Source organism: Entelurus aequoreus, linkage group LG28, assembly GCF_033978785.1.
Source record: "Entelurus aequoreus isolate RoL-2023_Sb linkage group LG28, RoL_Eaeq_v1.1, whole genome shotgun sequence".
NCBI lineage: Eukaryota > Metazoa > Chordata > Actinopteri > Syngnathiformes > Syngnathidae > Entelurus > Entelurus aequoreus.
The window spans coordinates 12,785,555-12,798,054 of record NC_084758.1 but is presented as its reverse complement, the minus strand read 5'-3'; the positions used below and the strand labels follow the sequence as shown (position 1 = coordinate 12,798,054).

Below are 12,500 nucleotides of genomic sequence, written 5' to 3'. Positions count from 1 at the left end.
ACGCTTCCTGCGGAGGTCTCCGATCTTCAGGTGAGTCTTTCAGCAAGACTACGTTATCTCGCCTCGCCAGAAATACGCTGACCTTTCACCCCCCCACCCCCCTTCCCTGGCCCCTGTCGGCGCGCGGCCTCGCCCGCGGGAAGCTGTGGGAGGCCCAGAAGGTGAAGCAGGTGAGTCCTCCGCAATCACCAGTGACACGATGATGTCATAGTGTCGTGATGTCACCTCAGGCCATCGTTCATCCCGACACAGGCGACAAGATCTTCATGCCGTTCCGAATGTCAGGTAGGAGCTGAAGATCTTTGTCTTCCCGTTGTTATCCTCGCTCAGTGGTTTTGTTTTCCCGCCCCGCGCAGGTTACGTACCTTTCGGAACGCCCATTGTAAGTTCCGTGCGCTGCAGTCACATTTTTAATCTGATGTCATTCTCATACTTATTTAAAAAAAAAATTAAAGGCTTGTTTTGTACTAAAGTAAGCTCCTATCCTCCACTGCAGGTGATTGGCCTCCTGCTGCCCAATCAGACGGTGGCGTCCACCATTGTATGGCAGGTAACTCTCAGCATGCATCACCTTTTCATGGTCTCCTCACGTGCAGCCAGAGCAAGAACTCTAGTGTTTTGGTTCAGAGGTCAAAGATGGACATTAGTTATGTGTACAGCTCCATTAATGGACATTGGAGTGTTACTTTCAAAGGCAAAATTAAAGTATTGCTAGAAACATAATTTTATATGGGACTTTATTGTATTATATGTATAGTACATGTTCCAAAAAGAAAAAAGCATAAAACACAGTATATTTGAATATACTAAATGTAAAAAAGGGAATAAATATTCAAAATAATCTAGTTTGGTTACGCCATCATGAGCGCAACACAAGGTTGTAAAAGTTTCAACTACAATTCTAAATAAGATGTCAAAAGCAAACTCAAATCAAATACACACAGCTTAAAGATTGATCAATACCTATTTATGATGATTTATCAAAATATAAAAGAAATATACCTGAACAGAACGCTCATGATGGTTACACCAAAAAGTAACGCTATGAAACGCGTTTTTCCAAGTTTTTGGGGGCTATTTCCAAGCATCTCCTTTTTATTATCGTTGATTTTAAATGGTCAAACTAATGCATATTATATATGCATGCCCTAGTAAACAAAACAAAAAAGTCATATTTATTTTGATTGTTACATTTTGAAGTACATTTGTGCAGGTGGGTGCGAATGTACCCATTACCAGAGCTGTACACTTATGCAATGTGTGCGTGAAGGTAGAATATTACCGTATTTTCCGGACCATAGGGCGCACCGGATTATAGGGCGCATTAAAGGAGTCATATTATTATAATTTTTTTCTAAATGTAAAAGACTTCCTTTTGGTCTTCATAACATGTAAGTTCTTTGGTCAAAATGTTGCATAGATTATGTTTTACAGATCATCTTCAAGCCGCTTCCTGACAGTCGCCGTTTTGTGGGCGGTCTTATTTACGTGGCTCACCTTCGGCAGCGTCTTCTCCCCGTCATCTTTGTTGTAGCGGTGTAGCGTGCAAGGACGGGAGTGGAAGAAGTGTCAAAAGATGGAGCTAACTGTTTTAATGACATTCAGACTTTACTTCAATCAATAACGGAGCAGCGTCTCCTCATCCGGAAATAACAAGGCCAGAAATGTGTCCCGTGAAAAACCGTCCGATCGGAACTCTCCAGTAACTAAAGTTCCTCGAGTGAATAATGTAAACTCACTACACCGGTATGTTTTAGCGCTTCAATGGCGAATTAACTGACAGATATAAGTAAGAACTTTACACTACTTTATATTAGAAATGGCAACAGCGGAGGATGAATGTCCCATAACAAGAAGATAGAGGAAAAAGAAGAAGCTTATCGACTACGGCGCGGCACGGACTACAAAGGCAGACGCGCGCAATTTTTCAGAATTTATTATTTTCCCAAATACAGATTAGCAGGTACCAGAATGTAGGAAAAGTTGCTTTTGCAAAATATTGCGAAACAAAACGCCAGATAATGTCTTACTTTATAAACACACCATAATAATACTCGTATGTTTAATGCGCCGACAATCCATCAAGCGGTGCGGCTTTATAGCTTACCAAAGTCGTACTAAAACAGTTTGATAGGTTTTTGAGCGCCGTGTTTAATGTTCTAAATTTTCAATGGAACCTTTAAAATGTTGGTGTTGTATACTTGAGACATATTGCCATTATAGTGCAGCTTACACATATCTCTTATGTTTGACTGCCATCTACTGGTCACACTTATTACACCATGTACCAAATAAAATAGCTTCCAGGTCGGTGAGCTGCACTGTTGAGTTTTGAGAGAAAAAAAAAGGATTTCAAGTGCGCCTTATAGTCTGGCAAAATACGGTACATAAACACACACAAAAAAATTCCAATTAAAATAGTATCCTTCTCATGATAAAGAAGAAGGTGTTACTTTCAGATTGGCGCAAATTATTAGCACTGTAACAATACTGTATTCTTTTTGGAGGGCTAAATAATGTCATATCTAATAAAAAAATAATCAGAATTTGAATTGTGAACCTTTACTAAGATGAAGATGTTCACCAATTATAGTATTTATTATTTATGTGTTTAATTTGTCAAGTGATGCAAAGCAGACATTTTTTTCCCGATAAAGGAATATTTCACGCATTCGAGATTATTTCAATATATTATTGGCACAAAAAAACCATTTTTGTACACTTATCTTATAAAAATATTTGAATGGTAATAATAAAACTAATAATATTATTGATACATGCTGCGTAAGAGCCAAACAAACTCCTTAAGTCTAAAAATATTGAGAAAAAGGGACATTTGATTATTCCCTACATTCATAACTTAAATTTAACATTCTGAAATCCATATTTTTTTATCTTTAGTCCTAAAAAAACGTATTTCTACATTTTCATCATTCACTTAAAAAGATGAAAAATAAACTCTACTTTAATGACTCTCCACATTATTGTTATTCTTTATATAATAAGGGTCCTTGTTAGCGCTCCACCAGTTTTATTTAATTCAAAGTCTAAAACAAGAATTCTATCAATTTTAATGGTTGAAGTCAAAAAAGAGGCCTATTGTTTTTTAATGAGTAGCACGGGTTGACTGTGGACAGTTCAATTCAAAAACAAGAATCCAGTTGATTTTGAATAACTTGCAAATTGCTCAAATACAACACTTTAATATATTATTGATTAAAAGTGGAAAACTACAACCTCATTGATTTTCAATGGCAGCTATCAGGAGGCCTCTGATGGTGAAAACCAATGGTTGGAAGTCAACAGTGAAATTGGTGGTCGCACTTTCCCGAAAATCTTGTTCAAGTTGTTGGAGCAAGACATCTGTTGGTTTTGGTTCCATTTTGACTGACAGCCTTTCGTTTGCTGCAGTGGTTGAATCAGAGCCACAACGCCTGTGTCAACTACGCCAACCGCAACGCCACCAAGGTAAAAACACCACCTTGTTCTGTGCTGACTATATCTTTAGAAGTTCATCACACTAAATTGTCTGAAGTATTATTACAGTACATGAATACTTCTGCATGTGTTTTATGTTCCTTCAGCCAACGCCAACATCCAGGTTCCTTCAAGGTTATTTTGGAGCTGTGACCAGTGCTGTGTCCATTGCAGTGAGTGCTCTCCTAATGTACCATTGTATTTGACTCCTAATGTACTATTGTATTTGACTCATACTGTACTATAGTATTTGACATATACAGTATTATTGTATTTGACTCATACAGTACCATTGTATGTGACATATAGAGTATTGTATTTGACATATACACAAATGTACCATTGTATGTGACATATACAGTACTATTGTATTTGACATGTACAGTATTATTGTATTTGACACATACACAAATGTATCATTGTATGTGACATATACAGTACCATTGTATTTGACATGTACAGTATTATTGTATTTGACACATACGCAAATGTATCATTGTATGTGACATATACAGTACCATTGTATTTGACATGTACAGTATTATTGTATTTGACATATACACAAATGTACCATTGTATTTAACTCATACAGTACTATTGTATGACATATACAGTATTATTGTATTTTACATATACACAAATGTACTATGTGACATATACAGTACCATTGTATATGACATGTACAGTATTATTGTATTTGACATATACACAAATGCATTATTGTATTTGACTCATACAGTACTATTGTATTTGACATATACAGTATTAGTGTATTTGACATATACACAAATGTACCATTGTATGTGACATATTCAGTAGTATTGTATTTGTATATACAATATTATTGTATTTGACATATACACAAATGTACCATTGTATGTGACATGTACAATATTATTGTATTTGACATATACACGCATATATTATTGTATTTGACTCATACAGTACTATTGTATATGAAATATACAGTATTATTGTATGTGACATATACACAAGTGTACCATTGTATGTGACATATACAGTCCCATTGTATTTGACATGTACAGTATTATTGTATTTGACCTATACACAAATGTACCATTGTACGTGACATGTACAGTACCATTGTATTTGACACGTACAGTATTATTGTATGTGACATATACACAAATGTACCATTGTATGTGACATGAACACAAATGTACCATTGTATATGACATATACAGTACCGTTGTATTTGACATATACAATATTATTGTATTTGACAAATACCGGTACACAAATGTACCATTGTATGTAACATATACAGTACTATTGTATATGACATATACATTATTATTGTATGTGACATATACACAAATGTACCTTAGATGTGTCATATACAGTACTATTGTATTTGACATATACAGTATTATTGTATTTGACATATACACAAATGTACCATTGTATGTGACATATACAGTACCGTTGTATTTGACATATACAGTATTATTATATTTGACGTATACACAAATGTACCATTAGATGTGACATATACAGTACCGTTGTATTTGACATGTACAGTATTATTTTATTTGACATATACACAAATGTATTATTGTATTTGACTCATACAGTACTATTGTATTTTACATATACAGTATTATTGTATGTCACATATACACAAATGTACCATTAGATGTGACATATACAGTACCATTGTATTTGACATGTACAGTATTATTGTATTTGACATATACACAAATGTATTATTGTATTTAAAGTTAAAGTTAAAGTACCACTGATAGTCACACACACACACTAGGTGTGGTGAAATTTGTCCTCTGCATTTGACCCATCCCCTTGTTCACCCCCTGGGAAGTGAAGGGAGCAGTGGGCAGCAGCGGTGCCGCGCCCGGGAATCATTTTTGGTGATTTAACCCCCAATTCCAACCCTTGATGCTGAGTGCCAAGCAGGGAGGTAATGGGTCCCTTTTTTATAGTCTTTGGTATGACTCGGCCGGTATTTGACTCATACAGTACTATTGTATTTGACATATACAGTATTATTGTATGTGACCTATACACAAATGTACCATTGTATGTGACATATACAGAACCATTGTATTTGACATGTACAGTATTATTGTATGTGACATATACACAAATGTATTATTGTATTTGACTAATACAGTACTATTGTATATGACATACAGTATTATTGTATTTGACATATACACAAATGTACCATTGTATTTGACTCCTGCAGTACTATTGTATTTGACATATACAGTACCATTGTATTTGACATATACAGTATTATTGTATTTGACATATACACAAATGTACCATTGTATGTGACTTATACAGTACTATTGTATTTGACATATACAGTATTATTGTATTTGACATATACACAAATGTACCATTGTATTTGACTCATGCAGTACTATTGTATTTGACATATACAGTATTATTGTATTTGACATATACACAAATGTACCAACGTGTGTGACATATACAGTACCATTGTATTTGACATACACAGTATTATTGTATTTGACATGTACACAAATGTACCATTGTATTTGACTCATACAGTACTATTGTATATAACATACAGTATTATTGTATTTGACATATACACAAATGTACCATTGTATGTGACATATACACAAATGTACCATTGTAAGTGACATGTACACAAATGTACCATTGTATGTGACATGTACAGTATTATTGTATTTGACATATACACACATATATTATTGTATTTGACTCATACAGTACTATTGTATATGACATCTACAGTATTATTGTATGTAACATATACACAAATTTACCGTTGTATGTGACATATACAGTACCATTGTATTTGACATGTACAGTGTTATTGTATTTGACATATACACAAATGTATTATTGTATTTGACTAAAACAGTACTATTGTATATGACATACAGTATTATTGTATTTGATATATACATATGTGTATTATTGTATCATACAATGGTACATATGTGTATATCAATCAATCAATGTTTATTTATATAGCCCTAAATCACAAAAGTCTCAAAGGTCCCTAGTGGATCCACATAACAGTGAGAGTCCAGTCCATAGTTGGGCCAGCAGGATGTCAAATACAATAATACTGTATATGTCAAATACAACGGTACTGTATATGTCACATACAATGGTACTGTATATGTCACATACAATGGTACATTTGTGTATATGTCACATACAATAATACTGTATATGTCAAATACAATGGTACTATACTGTCTATGTCACATACAATTTGTATGTGACATATAAAGTACCATTGTATTTGACATATACAGTATTATTGTGTGTGACATGGGACTATATATGTCACATACAATTTGTATGTGACATATAAAGTACCATTGTATATGACATATACAGTATTATTGTATATGACATATACACAAATGTACCATTGTGTGTGACATATACAGTATTATTGTATTTGGCATATACACAAATGTATTATTGTATGTGACATATACAGTACCACTGTATTTGACATATACACAAATGTATTATTGTATTTGACTAATACAGTACTATTGTATATGATATATACAGTATTATAGTATTTGACATATACACAAATGTACCATTCTACGTGACATGTACAGTACCATTGTATTTGACATATACAGTATTATTGTATTTGACATATACACAAATGTATTATTGTATTTGACTAATTTAGTGCTATTGTACATGACATATACAGTATTATTGTATGTGACATATTACATGAGTGTACCATTGTATTTGACATATACAGTATTATTGTATTTGACATATACACAAATGTTCCATTGTATTTGACTCATGCAGTACTATTGTATATGACATAAAGTATTATTGTATTTGAAATATAAACAAATGTACCATTGTATTTGACATGTACAGTATTATTGTATTTGACATATACACAAATGTATTATTGTATTTGACTCATACAGTACTATTGTAGATGACATATACAGTATTATTGTATGTGACATAAACACAAATGTACCATTGTATGTGACACATACAGTACCATTGTATTTGACATGTACAGTATTATTGTATTTGACATATACACAAATGTACCATTGTATGTGACATATACAGTACCATTATGTGACATATACAGTATTATTGTATGTGACATATACACAAATGCATTATTGTATTTGACTCATACTTACGTATACCATTGTGTATGACATGTACAGTACTGTATCATTGTACTTGACATATACACAAATCCGTCAGTCTACCCCAGGGCAGCTGTGGCTATGAAAGTAGCTTACCACCACCAGGTGTGAATGAATGATGGGTTCTACATGTAAAGCGACTTTGGGTACTTAGAAAAGTGCTATATAAATCCCAGGTATATAAATCCCAGGTATTATATACAGTATCATTGATATTTTGTCGCAAACGTATTCCCAGCCGCTTCCTGCCCCGTCACTGACAAGGAAGTTGAGGTAGTCATGTTTAGAAATGTGTTTTAATGACGTTAACACTTCTATTTTGTACAAATTTTTTTTATTATTCAACAATTGATTTTCCGTGACAATTGTTTTAGTGCAAAACATGCATGCAATTAAATTGAAGTTTGATTAAAAACAAGTTTTAAAATAATTTCACATAAATAGTTAAGTTTAAAAAAATTGTTTTTCATGGAGGGTTTGGGGTGGGGGGGCTCTAAATAAAATTCTGCTTAGGGCCCCAATTTAGGCTGTGTACAGTATCATTGTATTTGACATCCATCCATCCATCCATTTTCTACCGCTTATTCCCTTCGGGATCGCGGGGGGCGCTGGAGCCTATCTTTTACGGGGCGCCTTCTGGCGACCCATCAGCGTTCCTGTTCTGGAACCCTGTACACTGTTTGTCTAATCTGGAGCGGGTTTGTGCTGAAAACAAAGTTCTGTTGTACTTGTGCAATGACAATAAAGACCTACCTACCTACGATTGGACAACAAGACGCTAATTGACTGTGTGTGTTTGCCAGGTGGGACTGAAAGTGCTGATTGAGAAGGCCAACAAGCTGAGTCCGTCCACCAGAACCCTCATCCAGAGATTTGTCCCCTTCCCAGCCGTCGGTACGTCCTCGCGGGGTTCCCCCGGTTCGCATCAGTCGGGGTCTCCCACTAAAAAGTTTCTGTGGTCCTCCGCCGTCTCAGCCAGCGCCAACATTTGCAACGTGGCGCTGATGAGACACAACGAGCTATCCGAAGGCATCGATGTGCTCGACGCCGACGGCAACGTGGTGGGCTCCTCCAAAATTGCTGCCAGACACGTGAGTGAAGTCTTTTTTTTTTTTTTTTTTTTCTTTTCCCCCCAAACATATTATTTCCCGCCGGCATCACTCGGATACCATCTGATGCCCTGACGGAGGAAATGATGTGTGTGCGCGTTTGAAACCGAGCGTGTGCACAATGTTGTCGTCCTCAGGCCATCGCAGAGACGGCCTTCACGCGTGTGGTCCTCCCCATGCCCATCTTTGTGCTGCCCCCCATCATCATGTCCTACCTGCAAGGGTGCGTACACACAACCTTCTAAACGGAAGTCTAGTGATGATCATCGTATAAAGATGTCAAACAATGCAATGTTTTAATCGGATTAATCACACTGGATTAATTGGGATTATTAATTGCTTACGCGCAGAATTAAAGTACAAAATAAATTGTGCGATTAATCTGCATTAACTGTAGTGTTGTCCCGATACCAATATTTTCAGTGTTTCCCACACATTCATTTATTTGTGGCGGCCCGCCACGAAAGAATTAAGGCCGCCACAAAAAAATATATACCTGTGTATATATATATATTTTTTTAATTAAAAAAAAAATGTTTTTTTTTAATTTTATTTTATTTTTTGTGTCCTGTCAAGCTTCTCAGGCAAATAATTTAGTTGATGTAGATGCCCATATCGGCTGTTCAGATTTACTTTACAAAAGAGAAGTGTAGGATCAAGATTTTTGGAGCTCTTTGTTCAGTGGATCAGATGTTTGATGAAGCTCTGTGTCTATCTACCACCACTACTGTTTTCTGTTTATTTGTTACTGACTGTGGCAGGACACCTCTGCCTCTGTTTCACTTTATGTTGCTGGTAAATAATATGGTTGTAGTAGTAGGCTAAAGTTAAATTATTTAGTATGCACTAATTAAAGGGGCAGAGCTTTAAGAGACATTTTAGCTTTTATATTTTTATAAGATATATTTTTTGTAAGAACCACAATTAATAAAAATATTTCAGTGAATAACTTATTGTTCAAATCTGTATATAAATATGTACATAAAGTGTTGTAATTATATTGTAAAATGGATGGATGGACGTTTAAAACAAAACTGTTATTATTAATTAGTAAGTATACATTTTTTGAGCCTTTTTAGAGAAAATCATATCATTGTAGTAAATTATGCAAATTAATCGATGATATCATGGTGACCACGCCCATAGCCACGCCCCTACCGCCACAGGTATCTTGGCAGTTTATGGGAAACACTGATTTTGGTACCGGTACTGGTACAAAAATGTATTTCGGTACTTTTCGGTACTTTTGTAATTAAAGGGGAACACAAAAAATGTCATTATTGGATTCATTTTAACAAAAAATCATTGGGTACATTAAAAATGTGTTTCTTATTGCAAGTTTGTCCTTAAAATATTGAACATACAAGACAACTTGTCTTTTATTAGTAAGTAAGCAAACAAAGGCGGTATGGCGTAGTGGGTAGAGCGGCCGTGCCGGAAACCTGAGGGTTGCAGGTTCACTCCCCGCCTCTTGACATCCAAATCGCTGCCGTTGTGTCCTTGGGCAGGACACTTCACCCTTGCCCCCGGTCCCCGCTTACACTCGTGAATGAATGATAAATGAATGATAGGTGGTGGTCGGAGGGGCCGTAGGTGCAAATTGGCAGCCTCGCTTCCGTCAGTCTACTCCAGGGCAGCTGTGGCTACAAATGTAGCTTACCACCACCAGGTGTGAATGAATGATGGGTTCCCACTTCTCTGTGAGTGCTTTGAGTATCTAATAATAGAAAAGCGCTATATAAAATCTAATCCATTATTATTATTATTATTATTAATTAGTCTGCTGACATATGCAGTAACATATTGTGTCATTTTCCATTCTATTATTTTGTCAACATTATTAAGGACAAGTGGTAGAAAATGAATTATTAATCTACTTGTTCATTTACTGTTAATATCTGCTTACTTTTTCTTTTAACATGTTCTATCTACACTTCTGTTCAAATGTAATAATCACTTATTCTTCTGTTGTTTGATACTTTACATTAGGTTTGGATGATACCACAAATTTGGGTATCAATCCGATACCAAGTCGTTACAGGATCATACATTTTTAACTCACTATGGTAAATTAAAGAACCGCCGAAATTAGTATCAATCAATGTTTATTTATATAGCCCTAAATCACAAGTGTCTCAAAGGGCTGCACGAGCCACAACGATATCCGCGGTACAGAGCCCACATAAGGGCAAGGAAAAACTCACAACCCGGTGGGGCGTCGATGTGAATGACTATGAGAAACCTTGGAGAGGACCGCATATGTGGGTGACACTTTTCCACCACTTGTGGCAGTAATGACTATGTCAAACAAACAGAAGAAGTCAGGAGCTGAATTAAGGGAAAAAAATATGACTAAAGTGGTGAAGTTGTATTTTCATTTGCACTTAAATTTTATTGACAATTAAGTTAAGAAAGATATTCATTATTGTATTTATTTATTGCATCACAATTATATGTCAATTATTTTGTGTCAGTTAATTACAAGTCCCTTCTTCTTCAGTATATTTGATTAGTATTTATTTGTCTAATTAGCCTGACCTGAGCCTAAAAAGTTTATGTGTAAAATAAATAATAATCTTTGTGATTAACACATGCTTTCATAACATTGGACAAGGTTGTAAACTGTAAGTAGGTTAAATATAATTATTGAATATGATTAAAATCAAGCGTAAGATGACTAATTCAGCGTTAATAATTGTGTGTGGATGTTTTCCCAGATTGCGAATGAAACCACGCCCCGCCCTCTCCAAAAGTGTCACAATGTATCTTTTGAAAATGTACAATCTTTAAATATACATATGTTGAAGACGAATATCACCACTGTTTTTTGTTTTGTTTTTTCAAACGGAGTCGAAAATAAACTTCATAAACATTATACAGATTCACCCGGTCACTACATTTGGTGCACCTGCACATTCTCCAATGGATTCGGAGCTGCGTAAAAAAGCAGCATTTATCTCACAGCGTTATTATGCACATGCCATACATAGTCAGTTGTAATACACTTTTCCACCACTTGTGGCAGTAATGACAATAGCAATCAAACAAAAGAAGTCTGGAACTGAAGTCATAGGGAAATGTCTTAATTGCAAAGATTATGACTAAAGTGGTGAAGTTGTATTTTCATTTGCACTTAAATTTTATTGACGGTTTACTTAAGAAACCTATTCATTATTTTATATATTTATTGCATCACATAATTATATGCAAATTATTTTTTCTTGCGTAGAAATGTCGCAATGACGCGAATCCAGTATGGCACTGGTCCGTGTTGGCGAAACAGTCCCGTGTAAAATGTGGTGGACAAATCAACACGGAAGTACCATATTTTTCGGACTATAAGTCGCATTTTTTTTTCATAGTTTGGCCGGGGGCGCGACTCATACTCAGGAGCGACTTATGTGTGAAATTTTTAACACATTAGTGTAAAATATCAAATAATATTATTTAGCTCATTCACGTAAGAGACTAGACGTATAAGATTTCATGGGATTTAGCGATTAGGAGTGACAGATTGTTTGGTAAACGTATAGCATGTTCTATATGTTATAGTTATTTGAATGACTCTTACCATAATATGTTACGTTAACATACCAGGCACATTCTCAGTTGGTTATTTATGCCTCATATAACGTGCACTTATTCAGCCTGTTGTTCACTATTCTTTATTTATTTTAAATTGCCTTTCAAATGTCTATTCTTGGTGTTGGCTTTT

General features: G+C 35.1%; 1 protein-coding gene across 1 annotated transcript in view; it reads left to right on the top strand.

Annotated features, from left to right (window-relative positions):
- Positions 1-12,500, top strand: part of LOC133645155 (sideroflexin-5-like) — a 34,816-nt gene that overhangs the window by 13,562 nt on the left and 8,754 nt on the right. Inside the window, exons 3-12 of the mRNA XM_062040002.1 lie at positions 1-30; positions 144-170; positions 231-285; positions 357-382; positions 497-550; positions 3,412-3,468; positions 3,585-3,650; positions 8,480-8,570; positions 8,652-8,767; positions 8,923-9,008. The exon at positions 1-30 is cut by the window's left edge and continues 48 nt beyond it. Of these exons, the coding sequence (XP_061895986.1) occupies positions 1-30; positions 144-170; positions 231-285; positions 357-382; positions 497-550; positions 3,412-3,468; positions 3,585-3,650; positions 8,480-8,570; positions 8,652-8,767; positions 8,923-9,008 (608 nt within the window). The remainder of the gene's footprint in view (positions 31-143; positions 171-230; positions 286-356; positions 383-496; positions 551-3,411; positions 3,469-3,584; positions 3,651-8,479; positions 8,571-8,651; positions 8,768-8,922; positions 9,009-12,500) is intronic.